The sequence below is a fragment of the Dendrobium catenatum genome, unplaced genomic scaffold (assembly GCF_001605985.2).
Source record: "Dendrobium catenatum unplaced genomic scaffold, ASM160598v2 fragScaff_scaffold_1646, whole genome shotgun sequence".
NCBI classification, from domain to species: domain Eukaryota; kingdom Viridiplantae; phylum Streptophyta; class Magnoliopsida; order Asparagales; family Orchidaceae; genus Dendrobium; species Dendrobium catenatum.
The window spans coordinates 453,509-470,461 of NW_021320108.1; the positions used below are offsets into that span (position 1 = coordinate 453,509).

The window sequence follows — 16,953 nt, forward strand, 5'->3', positions numbered from 1 at the left end:
ATTTACTCTTTTATCAAGAGATACATATGTATAGCGCTACCCTCAAATTCCAAGCAATTCAATCAAACTTTTCTTACCCCATTAGTCTAAACTCCTCACCCCATTAGTATCACACTTCATATAAATTTGTCTTATTAAGAGATAATATTAAATTAGAAATAAACTCCTCACACCATGACTACTAAATAGGACTATACTATGTAGGATGATTGTAACACCACAAACACTCATTTAAAATCCTAACCAATTGTACATCACCACCAATGATTAAAAATCTTGAACCTATTATGTTTCCGTTATATGGGTACTCTACTACACCTTACAACATATTATTATTGCACTCTACTACACGACTTCATATATGTATAGTTATCCACCTATCCATGTTTATCCTATCTACTTAGAGTAATTATAAGTGAAGATCTAATATATATTGACTGAAACATAGTAATATCAGTAGAATACAATTCCATGGCCCTTTCAAAATTAGATTTAAATTTATTATTTTATTTACAATTTTATTATTATATTATAAATAATTTTTTGTTTCATTCTATAATCAAATAATTTATTAACTTTCAGTAATGAAACCCTTATGAATAAATTTTTGTTCTTTCAATCCTGGGAACCCCCTTTCAGTCTCAACTAATAGAGGAAGAGTTCTATAATTCACTTCTCCTCTCTAATTTACAAATAGTAAGTTAAAAAAAAATTAGGATACCCTAAGAGAATTACCATATATAACACAAAATTTCTCCTCCCATTTTTTCTAGTAGAGCTTCTCGACCTGTCAATATACCTCGAGAAGTAGAAAGAATTACAATTCCCATTCCACCTTAAATCATAGGAATTCGTTGATAGTTGGAATAGATTCGTAGACCGGCTGATACTCTTTCAAATTCTTTTCTTCTATTTCCTAGTCTTTCTATGTAGTAAGGTTGAAACCTTACTTCCGACACCATATCCTTGTTGTTCTTCATGTAACTTTACAATTTTCTTTTAACGTCATTGAATACTTATAGTAGTAAAAAGCATGAAGATTACTTTTTGCTCAAATTTCTTAAATTTCACATCAATTACTTTTGGTTTAATCTTATTTTGATCTTAAATTAAATATTCAAATTTGGTTTCAAAATAAAGACTTAAAATAAGAAATAAGGGATTACTTTAATAAATTCTTAACCCTTCACCCAATTTCACGTAAAATATTGCAAGCTAAAACACAAAAAACATATTCACCCTTTTTATTGCCAACTCCTATAACCCGTCATATATTAAAAATAAAAATAAAAATAAATAAATAAAACCGTCATATAAACCATGTGGTAGATGCATACAGCATATCCCTTAGTACAATCCACCGCCAGTTTCCTGTACAGTTTGGATAATTTTAGTGTCTGCAATTGGTGCATCAGTCCTATGAAAGCCAGTCCCGCCGTTTGTTGGCTCATCCAACCCGGTTTTGTGTCCGACGGCTGTTCGGTGCCCACCTAAGCCTGTCTGGTGTCCGACTCCTGCGTGGTGCCCAACCAAGCCGGTTTGGTGGCCGGCTCCTATGTGGTGCGCTTCTCCTTCTCCTTCACCTTTCTGTATCGCGTTCTCCTTGTAAGCTTGCTGCTTCGCCAGCTCAGCTTGATGAATTTTCTCCAGCTTCCTCCCCTCCGCCACTTCCTTTTGCAGTGGATCTCTGGTCTTCATTCTCTCGATCTACGATAAGAATAGCTAACTGATGAAAGTTTCTGGAAAGTGGTAAAAAGAATTCTAGCCAGTTCTCTACTTTAACTGGAATTAATAATTATTGCGACGAAGCCTTTCACAATTGTTTACCTGAACCGGCCTTTCTCCCCTGATTCGACATGCTTAGATTCAATCAAACCTATCTCTTTTTGGAAGAAGACTTGTATTTTAATCTTTTTGACTATGGGTTAAGCTAAAAAGAAGGATCAAGAAGTAACCTTTTCTTCAGCGGTGGCCTTCGTCTTGTCCATGCCAGCCTTTGCAGTTGCACCAATATTCAAGACCTTCTCCTTGCCAGCTTCCATCACGAAATGATCCTATGCTATTTTCCTCTGATTTCCCCAAAAAAAAAATTTTCCTCTGACAACTGCAGAATAATACACAAAAACTTGTAGATTGCAAGTTGGGAGTTCAGAGATGGGCTGGTCAATATATAGCTAAAGCATTGCTGGGGAGACTCGCCACGTTAGGGTGCACGTCATGGATGGTTCTTTTTTTATTTATGACGTGCCGAGATAGCAAGAACACCAATCCTCGCCATACGATTTTGACTTAGGAACGGCTGAAGTTTTTGTGACTGTTTCGAAGAGCCGGATTTATGTATTTGTTTTTTCGGGTAAGGACGGTGAAAAAAAAAAAATTAATACTAGCTAGATAAGGCATAAATAACAATTTCTATAAAAAATAAAATTAAATCTTTCTTTTGTTGTAACTAATGAATCATTAAGGGTTTTTCAGATATTAAAGAAGATTAGTCACTAATAGAGTAAATCTGATTAGCTACTTTGAGAGCGAAGCCTACTAGTATTGGAACTGGACAAAAGCCTTTTAGAATCTAAAGAGATTCAGTTTCTATTATAGTTACTTCTCCTAAAAAAGTTGCGGTGGATATTACCATTAATAATAAATTCATGTTTTGCAATCTACTGGATTGGATTCTTTAGAGATGCTGAAGGTAGCTATTCTTTAGTTTCGGGAAAGGATGCAAAAGCTCAAAAAGCCAGGAAGGCTTCGAGCTATTCAAGTAAGTATTAAATCTCTTTGCCTAATATTATTTCTTGGAATATTAGAGGTTTTATCAGTTTGGAGAATTTCTCTGCTTCTTAAGACCTTATTCTACAATTTGATGTTGATTTTCTTAGCATTCTTGAAGCTAAGATTAATTCTGTTAATATTGTTGATTCCAGTTTTGTGGAAAAACATAGAGGTTTTTAGCAAGAAAATAGTTATAACTGACGCCGGACAGAATGAGTGAAACGGAGACAGAAAGAAATCGTGAACTACAGGAACTAGCATCCCATGCATAACCCAAGAACTCCTTGGGAGGGGATCACCAGCTGAATAACTTCAGGATACAGAACCCAAAGACAACTGTGTAAAAGAACTTAAATAGTATTCATCTCAAAAATCTACCCTATGACAAGCATTGCTACATATTTATAAACTAATATAGCAACTTATTAGGATACACACAACATAAGCAAGCACTAATCCTATGTAGCCATACAAATGTTATACAAAATTAAACTAGCCTGAAGTTAAGAGAATTAACAGCTCATCTCCGGTATTATTCTTCCAGGGTTGGAAGAACTTTAGGCTCACAGTAAGATGTCCGGCTGACCACAATAAGGAGGCTGGTTTGGTTGACTAAACCAGTCTGGATATTTCCATCTGGTGTCATTCTCCCTTACTAGGAGAGACTTCAATGTATCCTCACTCAGCATATCATCTTGCACAAAGTTGAAAACTTCAGGGACCTTTAATTTTTCCTTGTTGAAAGAGAACGTGTACAAATGGGGATCTCTAGCAATATTTGTTGTAACTTTATTGCTATTCCTCCAAGACCAACCCAAAAAGCAGAGCTCTCTGTTCCCTCCTTAAAATTATAAAATGTTTGTGGCCCACTGATGTTGCTCAAGCGTGCTTGATGTTCCTTGCCATATAAAGAGTATTTCTAGATTGCAGAAGAAAGTAGTCATAGGAATTTAAAGATGCTGCAACTGCCTCAACCTGAACTGCTTTATTATTATGAACTGAAGTACCATACACACGAACTAGTGCAATGCCATGAGAGCCACAGGATTCATCTTTAACATTCTGCTCTTCCACTGACTACTTGTAGCATGTGCTCAAACCACCCTTCAAAACAACCATGGGCTGAAAGAGTGTAATGAATTGCAGTGGCTCCTTCCCTTGAAAACTGTGACCCTAAATAGGTATGCTTTTCATGGAAGTCCACATTATATTGGCCAATCGAGCAGCCATCATAGGATTATCATAAATGCTTTCATTTCCAATCCAACAAGCTAGGAAGTAATCCTCCTTTTTCTCACTAGAATGATATGTATAAAGTATGATATAATAATCACCACTGAATAATTTACCAACATCTTCTACGTGCAGAGAGGAACGTTCTTTGGCAAGTTGCTAGCGTTTACGGGACATAAGGAATTGAGTCTAATAGTGCTTTGATACCAAATGACGCCAGATAAAGACAAGAAACCCATCGCCCATAAGAGTTAAACGAACAAAACTCTCTCCTGCACCTTACCGGCTCTGATACCAAATGACGATGTACAAAATGAGTGAAATTGCAGGAATTAGCAGCCCACACCAACAACTCCTTGGAAGGGGATCACCACCTGAATAACTTTGGGATAGTGAACCCAAAGACAACTGAGTAGAAGAACTCAAATATTATTCATCTCAAAAATCTCCCCTATTACAAGCATTGCAACATAATTATAGATAAAGGTAACAACCTATTATGCTACACACAACATAAGAAAGCACTAATCTTATGTGGCCATACAACTCCCATACGAAAGTAAACTAGCCTGAAGTTAAGAGAATTAACAGCTTAGCTCTGGCATCAATAACAATGCTAGTTGCTTGGATCCTGATAGGATTTGGTTAAAATGGAATTCTGCTTCAGTTTCTTTTAACCATATGGCTTCCTTTAGTCAATTTATTCATGGCTCGTAATCGGTGGGATCTTCTTCTCATATTTTTATTATTGCTACTTATTCTTCTACTTTGTTGGCTGGAAGAATATTTTTATGGAACGATATTTTTGGTATTACTAATAAAATTTCTTCCCCTTGGGTGATTTTAGGTGATTTCAATTGTTATAGGTTTTCTAATGAGAAATCTATGGGGTAATTCTATCCCCATTAGTAAGTTAAGTAATTTTAAGGATTTCATTTTCAATATATTGGAGTTTAGGATCTTTCTTTGATTGGTTTTTTCTTTATTTAGTTTAATAAAAAATGTGATGACCCAGTTCACTTTAAGCTTAACAAGGTTTTGGTTAATAATTTTTGGTTGGATGCTTTTCCTACCTCTTTTTATTGTGTGGATAAACCTAGATATTTTGATCACTCTCATTTTATTACGAGTACTCTCTTGGCTTCACGTAGTCATAGATTTATTTTTAAGAATTTTGGTGTACCCATTAATGATTTATATATTCTTTATGCTTCATAAGCTTAAATGTTATATTAAGAATCAATCTTGGGTTTCTTCTATTAAAGTTTCTAAAAATATTGAGGATCTTCAAAAAAACAAAATTTTCTTTTGGGAAAAATTTAAGATTTCCCTTTGGATCTTAAGCTTAATTAATGCTAATTTAGAAGGCATGAATTATACTCTTAATTATAATATAGCCTTATGGTTTTCTTTGATTATTCAAATAGGTCAGGTTATATGGCTTTCTTCTATAGAAGAGAACTTGGGTTTTCTTGATTTTTTATCCTTCTTGCATTTCAGATGCTTTTATTCAACATTTACAAAAAAAAAAAAATTATTCCCATTAGCTGGTTTTTGCTTTGCCTAATTCTATTCCTATTGGTAATTATATTCCTCTTGATTTAGTTTATCTTCTTATAGATGATTTATCTTTTAATGAGATTAAAAATGTTATTTTTTCTGTTCCCAATTCTTCTACTCCGAGTCATGATGGTTACTTTTGAATTTTTTTTCTTGATAAAATTAGCCCTAAAAAAGAGTTCTAATTTTTTTGTTGTTTTTGAAATTTTAGAACAAACACTCATTATTTGGCATCATCAAAATCACAAACTCGGGGTCATGGGTTGCAACAAAAAATACTTTGAATGTTCGTTAGGGATGTTAGGCTCTTATGAACTAGCCCAAAGCTAACCAAGATGGGGGGTGAATTAGTATTTTAAAAATCTTTCAATCAAAACACAAAACTCAAACCACAATTCACCATAAAGAAATCAAAGTGTAGAAATAAATTCGGAAGCAATAAAGGAAAGAACACACCAGATTTATAGTGGTTCGGTCAAAACTTGACCTACGTCCACTCCTCGGAGGCACCCTCCGAGTATTACACTAAACTTAATGTCTCTCCTTTGGCCCCCACAGCTAGGCGGAGAAGCCCTTACAAAATCACTTACACCTTCCTCGATGCGGCGGAGTAGCCTGACCCCAAAGAGATCTTCTTCTTTCCAAAACTTTTCTCAAGACAAGCCTTGAATCCGATGGTACTAAGGTGCAAGCTTGCCGGAGCAACTATTTGGAACCCCCTCCACACTCCCTTGAAACCCCTTCCAAAGATCTTCTCCCTCTCTCAGACTCCACCCTTTCCTCTCTCCTTTTCAAGCTCTTCCTTCAAGTTTCCTCCAGAAGAATGAAGCTTCAATGGCAACAAAAGACACTTACTAAGTGCCTAGTCAAAGTTTACATAGAAGAGCTCAAAACAAGCTCATTAATTGCAACTTGTCAACTTTATCGTCTAGGCCGATATGAATATCGTTCTGTACGATCAGTGCAAAATAAGCTCAATCAGCCCAGATGATTTGGGATGGTCAGAAGAAAAAAGTTCATATCGTCCTGACCGATTAGTACAAATTATGGAATATCATCCTGAACATCACCCTGAATAAGAGCTGTTCGATGTCCAATCATCCAGGGTATCGTTCCAGCTGATCCTATGATCGCCCAAGATGATGTGATTATACAATCAAATCTTAATTGCTTTCTTTAATTACAAGATTAATTTAAGCATAATTATACTTCATCGTCCAGGCCGATGATCTGAATGATTTCCAAAAATAAAGAATACCTAAATAGATTTGGCGGCTGATTCTTTTTGCTTTGAGTCTATCAGCCCGGTCGATACAAGTATCATCCGAAATGATGAGCTTAAAGACAACTGTCTTAACCAGGATGCCCTAATTAAGGTTTCTATTTTTAGCTAATTATCCAGGCTGATGTTGGGATCATCTCGAACGATGTGGAAAAAAAAATAGAGAACTTTAAAATAGGAATAAATGAGCAAGGTTATAAGCAAGCAAATATACTTACAAAACAAACAATACATTAATGAAAATTATAAATAGAACATGTTCTGTTAAAACTTGACCTTTGTCAGGTGCACTGTAATCTTGAAATGTTAGTAGACACGGAAAGAAAAATATATTACAAATACAAGTAGACAATAGAAAGTAAGCCACAATATTTGTTATTATCAAAAGCATAAACTCATAAGCTCGAGTTGCAACAATCTCTCTCTTTTTTATGATGACAAATATTACAGGTTGGATTTATAAAAAATATTTTCTCCTAATCTCCCTCTTACTAAAATAAAACTTTAAAAAAATAAGGGAAGATAAAAAAAATTATTTTTATTTTTTAAAAAAGAAAACAGATACAAATACAACAGTATGTTCTCCCCCTTTGATATTATCAAAAAGAGAAGGGGCATAAAAAAGTTTTTAAAAAATGAGAAAATTACCTCTAAATTTTATTCAAAAAACTTAGTAAAGAATGTATTGACAATGCATAATCCAGAAAAGGTAATAAATTTAGAAATTATTAATCCAAGTTCAAATTCTTTTAAAAGCTTAAAAACTTTTTAATCTAATATCTAAATCAAGGAACAAATTAGAAAAAGAAACACTAATTTTTTCAAAAATTCATTTCATAAAATATATTTTAATAGAAGATCAATACAAAAATTGGTGAATCAGAAATCATAATTTTCAATCTCAAGTACTGAAAATATCAAGGGTTTTCTTAAGCTTTAAGTAATACAGAAAAAATAAGCATACTCTTTGTGGGCTCATTTTATGCCTCTTATCAATTGAATGGCATACTTTGTGCATCTTTTGATTTTTGATACACTTTGTGTATACTTTTTCAATTTGGCGTTGTGGCGCATCTTTTGATTTGACGTCATTGACCACTTTTTTTGATTTGACGTAATTGGCCATTTTTTTAATTAAATATGCTATCTTTTTGAAATTTTAAAAACTGAAGCAAACCCATACTGTTGACAAAATGAACTATTTGATTAAGAAAATAATAAGGTGGATTCAATAACTTGCAAAAGATTCCTATGTGATAGATAAAATGTAGTGAGATGAAAAAAGTTTAGTTTCAAAATCTAATTTAAAATATGATGAAAATTTTGAATCAAAAGTAGAATAACCTCTTTTAGTAAACAGAGATTGAGAGTCAAAATCATGAGTTTCCTTCCTTTGACTGTCTTTAGAGAAGTCAACCACAACTTACATAAGAATTCAAGAAAAAATATGAGGTAATTTTTTTTTTAAGTTGGTGATGTGTGTGTATTGATCAGAGAAAATATTACCAAAAAAGAAAATGTAAAGACAAAAATTAAAAATTTAACGAAAAAGAATAGAAGAAAAAAAGAATGAAAAAGAATAAATCCATAGGAAAAAAATACATAAAATACACAAAAATGAACAAAACATGCAAACACTGAAAAATAGAGCGCACAAATAATGGTTTAAACATCATCTTGCTCCTACTCTGATGATTTAGAAGTTAGGTCTGTCCGGAGATTTTTTACTTTCATTATTTATCATTTTTACGATTTTCTTAGGTTTATCCTTTTCTTTTGTAGGAAGATTTCTCAAATTATGGCACTGATTTTTCATATGTCTAGGTTTCCTACATCCAAAGCAAATAACATCAGAAGTAATCTTAATATTCTTACCATTTTTACCTTTATTCCACTTTTATTTACACTTATGTTTTAGTGTGCTTTACAATTTGCTTGATAAGTCATCACTTTCATCATCAACTAAGCCACTTTTCTTTATGTCTACAGCTTTTAGTACTATTGCTTAACCTATATCCAAAAATGTTTGACCCAGACTTTACTCGTAGGCAATGAGTGAGCAAAACAAATTATCAATAGAATATTCATTCAAATTTTTTGATTCAAAAATAACAAAAACTTTGGCATCAAATTTGTCAAGTAGACAACGTAGAATTTTATTAATTTTTTAAAATTTGAAAATTCCTTACTTAAAGCATGTAATGATGTCACAATTTGAATAAACCGTATATACATTTCTAATATTGTCTCATAAGGTTTCATACAAAATAATTCATAATCATGCATTAAAATATTCAACCTAGATTGCGAGATTTCACTAATGCCTTTATATAAAGTGTGTAATTTATCCTAAATTTTATTTCCAGTAGTGCACGTAGAAATAAATATAAAATCTTCAGAATTTAAAGCACAGAAAAAACAGTTTAATAATTTAGCATTCAATTTTGCATTAATTTTTTCTTCTCTACTCCATTGATTAACAGGAATCTCAATTTTAATTACATCTAAAATATAAGATGGTATAGAATAACAAGTTAAAATCATTTATCACATTCGGAAATTAATTGATTATAAGAAAGTAGACATGCAAAATTTTCAAAAATTAAAAGTGATATTTTCAAATAAATGTGGTCTGGTGATTGAATAACCTTCTACAATATTACATTATAAAATTAGATAGGGATCAAAATTCAAAAGTTTTCAAAAACTAGATTTTACGAATCCCGCTCTGATACCACTTAAAAGTTCGTTAAGGATGTTAGGCCCTTATGAACTAGCCCAAAGATAATCAAGAGGGGGGTGAATTGGTATTTTAAAAATATTTCAATAAAAACACAAAACTCAAACCACAATTCGCCACAAAAAAATCAAAGTATGGAAATTAATGCGGAAGAAATAAAGGAAAGAACATACCATATTTATAGTGGTTTGGTCAAACCTTGGCCTACGTCCACTCCTCAGAGGTACCCTCCGAGTATTGCATTAAACTTAGTCTCTCCTTTATCCCCCCACAGCTAGGCGGAGAACCCTTTACAAAATCACTTCCACCTTCTCCGGTGCGGCGAAGTAGCCGGGTCCTTTGACACCAAAGAGATCTTCTTCTTCACAAAACATCCCTCAAGATAAGCCTTCAATCCGATGGTACTAAGGTGTAAGCTCGTCGGAACAATCATGTGGAACCCCCTCCAAGGATCTTCTCTCTCTCTCAAACTCCACCCTGTCCTCTCTCCCTTTCAAGCTCTCTCTTTAAATTTTCTCTAGAAGAACAAAGCTTTAATAGCTGCCAAAGACACTTACTAAGTGCCTTATCAAAGTTTAAATAGAAGAGCTCAAAACAAGCTCATTAATTACAACTTGCTAACTTTATCGTTCAGGCCGATATAAATATCGTCATGTATGATCAATACAAAATAAGCTCAATCAGCCAGGATGATTTAGGACTATCAGAAGAAAAACGTTTATATCGTCTGTTGCGGATCTATTTTTATGGATTATGATTTTGATGATAGCAAACACTATTATTGCAAATACTCTTATTTCTCTATGACTGTATTATTTTCTGACATTGCATGTCCACAAGATCAGACTGTATTTTGGAACCAGCTCAAGATTGGGTAGACTAGGTCTGAGTCAATTTGTAACCCTTTTCCTTTCTTGAGTCTATCGTATGTGGTGTGGCTCCTGATACTTTATAACTTGAAAGATTCTCTAACCATTCCCTAAAGGTTACTATTTTTGGTAACATCGTCCGGGATGATATTTATATCATCTTGGACGATCAGTTCAAAGCAGAAACCCTAATTAGGGCATCCTTATTAAAGCATCCGTCATTATGCAAAACACATAGTCCTGGACGATTTTGTATCGGCCATGACGATGGGCTCAAAACAGAAAGAATCTGCCACCATATTTATTTAAGAATTACTTATTTTTGGACATCGTCCAGAGGATTGTCCATGACTATAAAATATCGTCCAAGACGATCCAGGGCAATTTTTCTAAAATTTATCTGGAATTTAAGGAAAGCAATTATGACTTGATTGCACGATCAAATCGTCCTGGACGATCGCCAGATCATCCTGCCCGATATGCTAAACGATTGGACATCGGATAGCTCTTTTTCAGGGCGATGTTCAGTAAGATATTCCATAATTCATAGTGATCGTCCAGGATGATAATAAGAACAAATTTCTTCTAATCATCTCAAATCGTCCCGGCTAATTGGGCTTAAATTGCACTGATCGTACAGGACGATATGCCTATCATCCTGGACGATAATGTTGGCAACTTGTATTAATGAGCTCGTTTTGAGATCTTCTATTTAAGCTATGATAAGGCACTTTGTAAGTGTCTTTGGCAGCCATTGTAGCTTCGTTCTTTTGGGAGAAACTTAAGGAGAGAGCATGAAAGGGAATGATGAAAGGGTGGAGTTTGAGAGAGGGAGAAGATCCTGTGAGGGGGGACTCAAGGGAGTGTGGAGGGGGTTCTACACAGTTGCTCCGGCAAGCTCGCACCTGAATACGGTCGGATTCAAGGCTTGCCTCGAGGAAAGTTCACTAAAGAAGAAGATCTCTTTGATGTCAAAGGATCCGGCGACTCCGCCGCACCGGGGAAGGTGGAAGTGATTTTGTAAAGGGTTCAATCAGAGCACTTTCAAGTGGTATCAGAGCCAGGTTCATAAAATCTAGTTTCTAAAAGCTTTTGAATTTCGATCCATGGCTAATTTTGCAAATTATAATATTGCAGAAAGTTATTCAATCACCAAACCACCTTTGTTTGAAAAATATTACATTTGATTTTTGAAAAATTTGCATGTCTATTTTTTTGCAATCAATTGATTTTTGTATGTGGCATATGATTTTAACTGATTATTCATCACCGTCACGTATTTTAGATGGAATTAAAACTAACATTCATTTTAGTCAATGGAATAAAGATGAATGAATCGATGCTCAATTGAATGCAAAATCTTTAAATTATTTTTTTTTGTGCTTTAAATTCTGAAGATTTTATGTTAGAATCCACGTGCACTACTGGTAAGGAAATTTGGGATAAACTACACACCATATACGAAGGCACTAGTGAAATCAAGCAATCCAAGTTAAATATGTTATTGCATGATTATGAATTGTTTTTCATGAAACCTTATGAGACAATCTTAGAGATGTATACTAGGCTTATCCAAATTATAACATCATTGCATTCTTTAGGAAAAGAATTTTTAAATTTTGAAAAATTTAATAAAATTCTTCATTGTCTACTAAATAAGTTTGATGCTAAAATAATTGCTATTTGTGAATCAAAAGATTTGAATGAATATTCTATTGATAATTTGATTAGCTCACTCATTGCCTACAAGCAAAGTTTGGGTCAAAGACTTGTGGATGCAGGTGAAACGATTATTCTAAAAGCTGAAGATACGAAAAAATATGTTTAGTTGGCAACGAATGCAATGACTTGACAAGCAAATAAGAAAGCTCACCAAAGCATAAGAATCAGCAACAGTGGAATAAAAGTAAAAATGGTAAGAATGTTAAAATTTATTTTGATATTATTTGCTTTTGATGTAGGAAGCTTGGACATATAAAAAATCAGTACACTAATTTGAGAACTCTTCCTGCAAAAGAAAAGGGCAAAGCAAAGCAAAGTATAAACTGGGGAAATAATGAAAAGCAAAAAATTTTCTGGGCAGATATTGTTTCTGAATCATCTGATCAGGAGCAAGATGATGCTTAAATTATTTTGTGTGTTTTATGTTTTGTTTGTTCTATTGTTTTTGTGTTTTATTTTATTTTCTTTTCTCTTTTTTTTTCGGTAAATTTTTATGTGTCTTTTCTGATCAATACACACGTTCACCTTTCTAAAAATGAAAAATCTACTTCCTAATTTTTCTTGAAATCTTTGGTAAGTTGTGATTGACTTCTCTAAAAACAGTCAAAGGAAGGAAACACTTATTTTTTACTCTCAATCTCTATTTCTTAAAAGAGGTTATTCTACTTTTGATTTAAAATCTTTTTCATATTTTAAATTTGTCTTTGAAACTAAAATTTTTTATCTCCCTACATTTTATTTATCACACAGGGATCTTTTGCAAGTTATTGAATCTAATCATAATTTTCTTAATCAAGAATTCGCTTTGTCAATAGGATGGGTTTACTTTTGTTTTTAAGATTTCAGAAAGGTAACATATTAAAAATAAAATTGGCCAATGATGCCAAAAATAAAAGATGCGCAAAGACGCCAAATTGAAAAATATACACAAAAGTGTATCAAAAATCAAAAGATGCGTAAAGAGCGCCATTCAAATTGATAAGAGGCATAAAATGAGCCCACAAAATTCAATGCTTACCATTCTTGTACTTTTTAAAAGCTTAAGAAAACTCTTGATACTTTGGATACTTAATTTTGAAAAATATGATTCCTGATTCAACAATTCGTGCATTAATCTTCTATAAGATATATTTTATGAAAGTAGTTTTGAAAAATTAGTGTTTCTTTTTCTAATTTATTCCTTGGTTTGGATATTGGATTAAAAAGTTTTTGAGTCTTTAAAAGAACATGAGTTAGGATTATCAAACTATGAATTTCTAACATTTTTTGGGCTATGCGTTGTCAATACAATTCTATTAAGTTTTTGATTAAAACCAAGAGATAACTTTCTCATTTTAAGAATATTTGTTTTGTTCACTAGATCAGGGATTGTTTCTGTCTTTTAATTGTTTTGTTTTTGTGCCCCTTCTCTTTTTGATAATGTCAAAGGGGTGAACTACTGTTGTTGAATTTGTATCCTTTATCTTTTTTTCTTTCTTTCAAAAAATTAAAAATAACAAAATATTTTTATCTCCCCTATTTTTTAAGTTTTATTCTAGTGAGGGGGAGATTAGGAGAAAATGTTTTCCTATTTGTAAATTCAAATCATAATGTTTGTCATCATCAAAAAGGGGGAGATTGTTGCGGATCTGTTTTCATAGATTATGATTTTGATGATAACAAACACTATTATTGCAAATACTCTTATTTCTCTATGACTGCCTTATTTACTGACATTGCAGGTCCATAAGATCAGACTGTATTTTGGAATTAGCTCAAGATTGGGTAGACTAGGTCTGAGTTAATTTGTAACCCTTTTCTTTTCTTGCGTCTATTATATGTGGTGTGGCTCCTGATGCTTTGTAACTTGGAAGATTCTCTAACTATTCCATAAAGGTTACTATTTTTGGTAACATCGTTTGGGATGATATTTATATCGTCCTGGATGATCAGTTTAAAAGCAGAAACCCTAATTAGGGCATCCTTATTAAAATAACCATCATTATGCAAAACACATTGTTATGGACGATTTTGTATCGGTTCGGACGATAGGCTCAAAATAGAAAGAAGCTGCAGCCAGATTTATTTAAGAATTATTTATTTTTGGACATCGTCCAGTGGATCGTCCAGGACTATAAAATATCATCCAGGACAATCCAGGGGAATTTTTTCAAAATTTCTCTCGAATTTAAGGAATGCAATTATGACTTGATTGCACGATTAAATCGTCTTAGACGATTGCCAGATCGTCCTAGCCGATATGCTGGATGATTGGACATCGGACAGCTCTTTTTTTGGATGATGTTCAGGATGATATTCCACAATTTATACTGATCGTCCAGAACGATATATTATCTTCCTGGATGATAAGAACAAATTTCTTCTTATCGTCTCAAATTGTCCCGGCTGATTGGGCTTAATTGCACTGATCGTACAGGACGATATGCCTATCGTCCTGGACAAAAATGTCAGCAACTTGCTGTTTGAATAGTTGCTATTTGAATGAGTTATATTTATGCAACTTATGTAGTTTTGATGATTCCAAACATTATTGTTCAAATGTATGTTTTGAGATCTTCTATTTAAGCTATGACAAGGCACTTTGTAAGTGTCTTTGTCAGCCATTGTAGTTTCGTTCTTTTGAGGGAAACTTGAAGAGAGAGCTTGAAAGGGAGTGAGAAAAGGGTGGAGTTTGAGAGAGGGAGAAGATCCTTTAAGGGGGACTCAAGGGAGTGTGGAGGGGGTTCCACACGGTTGCTCCGGCAAGCTCACACCTGAATACCATCGGATTTAAAGCTTGCCTCGAGGGAAGTTCACCAAAGAAGAAGATCTCTTTGGTGTCAAAGGACCCGACGACACCGCCGCACCGGGGAAGGTAGAAGTGATTTTGTAAGGGCTTCTCCGCTTGGCTGTGCTGGCTAAAGGAGAGATACTTAGTTTAGTGCAATACTTAGAGGGTGCCTCCAAGGAGTGGATGTAGGTGTGTTCTTTCCTTTATTACTTCCGCATTTTATTTTCTCACTTTAGTTTTCATTGTGGTGATATTGGTTTGAGTTTTGTGTTAGTTTTTACCAATTCACCTCTCTCTTTTATTTAGCCTTGGGCATATTCTTAAGGGCCTAACATCCCTAACGAACTTTCTAGTGTCATCAGAGCACTTTCATCGTCCAGACCGATAAGATATCATCCTGACCGATTAGTACAAATTGTGGAATATTGTTCTAAACATCGCCCTGAATAAAAGCTGTCTGTTGCCCAATCATCCAGGGTATCATCCTGGTCGATCCTACGATCATCCAAGACGATGTGATCGTGCAATCAAATCTTAATTATTTTTCTTAATTACCAGATTAATTTATCGAGATAGAGACAGAATTTGTAACTTGCCTTTTCTTCTTATCATATCACAAGGGCGCGAAGAAAAAGGCAATAGTTGAACTTAGACAAGTTCAAGGCAATAGTTTTTCTTTTTCCAAAAGAAAAAGGGAATGAGGATGGTATAGAATCAGTTCTTTTTGTAGCCCTTGAGCCAAGTAGTTGACGCGCTAAGGCAGCTAGAGAGCGTAGGGAAAGACGCTGAATTACTAGCAGCCACCCGCGCAAGTAGGTGTGGACAAAGCGGGAGGATCACAAAAAGAATAGGAGTACAGAGGCCTTGAGATTACCAAGGTCGAGTCGTAATAGAAAGATATTTCAAAAGTCTAAAAAGTCTCAGTTCCAGAAATAAGAGGAATCGAGAAATTGTATTTATTCGTCTAGGTCGATGACCTGGACAATGTCCAAAAATAAAGAATACCTAAATAGATTTGGCTCCTGATTCTTTCTTGAGCTTAAAAATGGTTGCTTTAACAAGGATGCCCTAATTAGGATTTTTATTTTCAGCTGATCATCCAGGCTGATGTTGGGATCGTGCCGGACGATGTGTACACAAATAGAGAACTCTAAAACAAGAATAAGTGAGCAAGGTTACAAGCAAGTGTTGACCTCTGTATAATACCCAATGGAAGTAAAAATGAAATCATATATCTGCTATAAATCTTCTGCCAAATCCCTGATATCCTGCTGGCTGAAACCTCGGACTGTCGAACCAATCAAATCCCGCAAATCCAGCGACGTTCGCGTCGCTTCTCCTTGTTTCCTGCCCAAATCCCGTTCCAGCTGGATGCTCCTCGCGTCTTTAAAAGCCAGATGAAATGAGGCTTCAGCTCTACACACACAAGCTCAACTTCTCCTTCCCTTTCTTCGGCTCCTTGGTCGCTATTCGACTTCGCTCCAGCGACGACATTCCAATCCAGTCGGATCGGAAGTCTCGACGTTCTGATCGGAAGCAACATCGGAGCTCGCTTGCTGTAAAGGAAGCTTTCTCCCATTCGTGCGCCTTCTTTGGTTCCGTCGCGGTCGGTCGACTTCGCTCCTACACCCGACTTTCCCTGCTGACGGACCGAAAGTCACGACGTTTGGATCGGGATCAACGACGGGAGCTCGCCGAACCCGTCTCCACCTCCTCTGTCCGACCCCGCTCGATCGACGGCTTTCCTTCCCCAGTCGGATCGGAAGCAAGACGGTAGCTCGCACGGCTGTGAAGATAACTTTCTCCCTTCCGTGCGTTTCTTCGGCTCCTTCCTGGCTGTCCGACCTTGCCCGACACCACCTCTGCCTAAAGGATCGGAAGTTACAGCATTTTGATCGGAGCCGAGAGCAAGAGCTCGCCGACAGTGAAGGTAACTTTCTCCCCTTCGCTCGCTTGCTCGGCCAAATCCAGTAAATCTCCTGAACGAAACAGAGAGGGTAGAGGG

The 16,953-nt window shown here is 34.9% G+C and overlaps 1 protein-coding gene across 1 annotated transcript; it reads right to left on the minus strand.

The window, feature by feature from the left end:
- Positions 1 to 1,347: 1,347 nt before the first annotated feature.
- LOC110108936 (11 kDa late embryogenesis abundant protein-like) lies at positions 1,348 to 2,042 on the minus strand. The gene is made up of 2 exons (XM_020839801.2): positions 1,956 to 2,042; positions 1,348 to 1,707 (listed from the first exon to the last, which is right to left on the minus strand). The coding sequence occupies exons 1-2, from the start codon at positions 2,040 to 2,042 to the stop codon at positions 1,348 to 1,350; spliced, it is 447 nt and encodes a 148-aa protein (XP_020695460.1).
- Between the last annotated feature and the right edge of the window lie 14,911 nt (positions 2,043 to 16,953).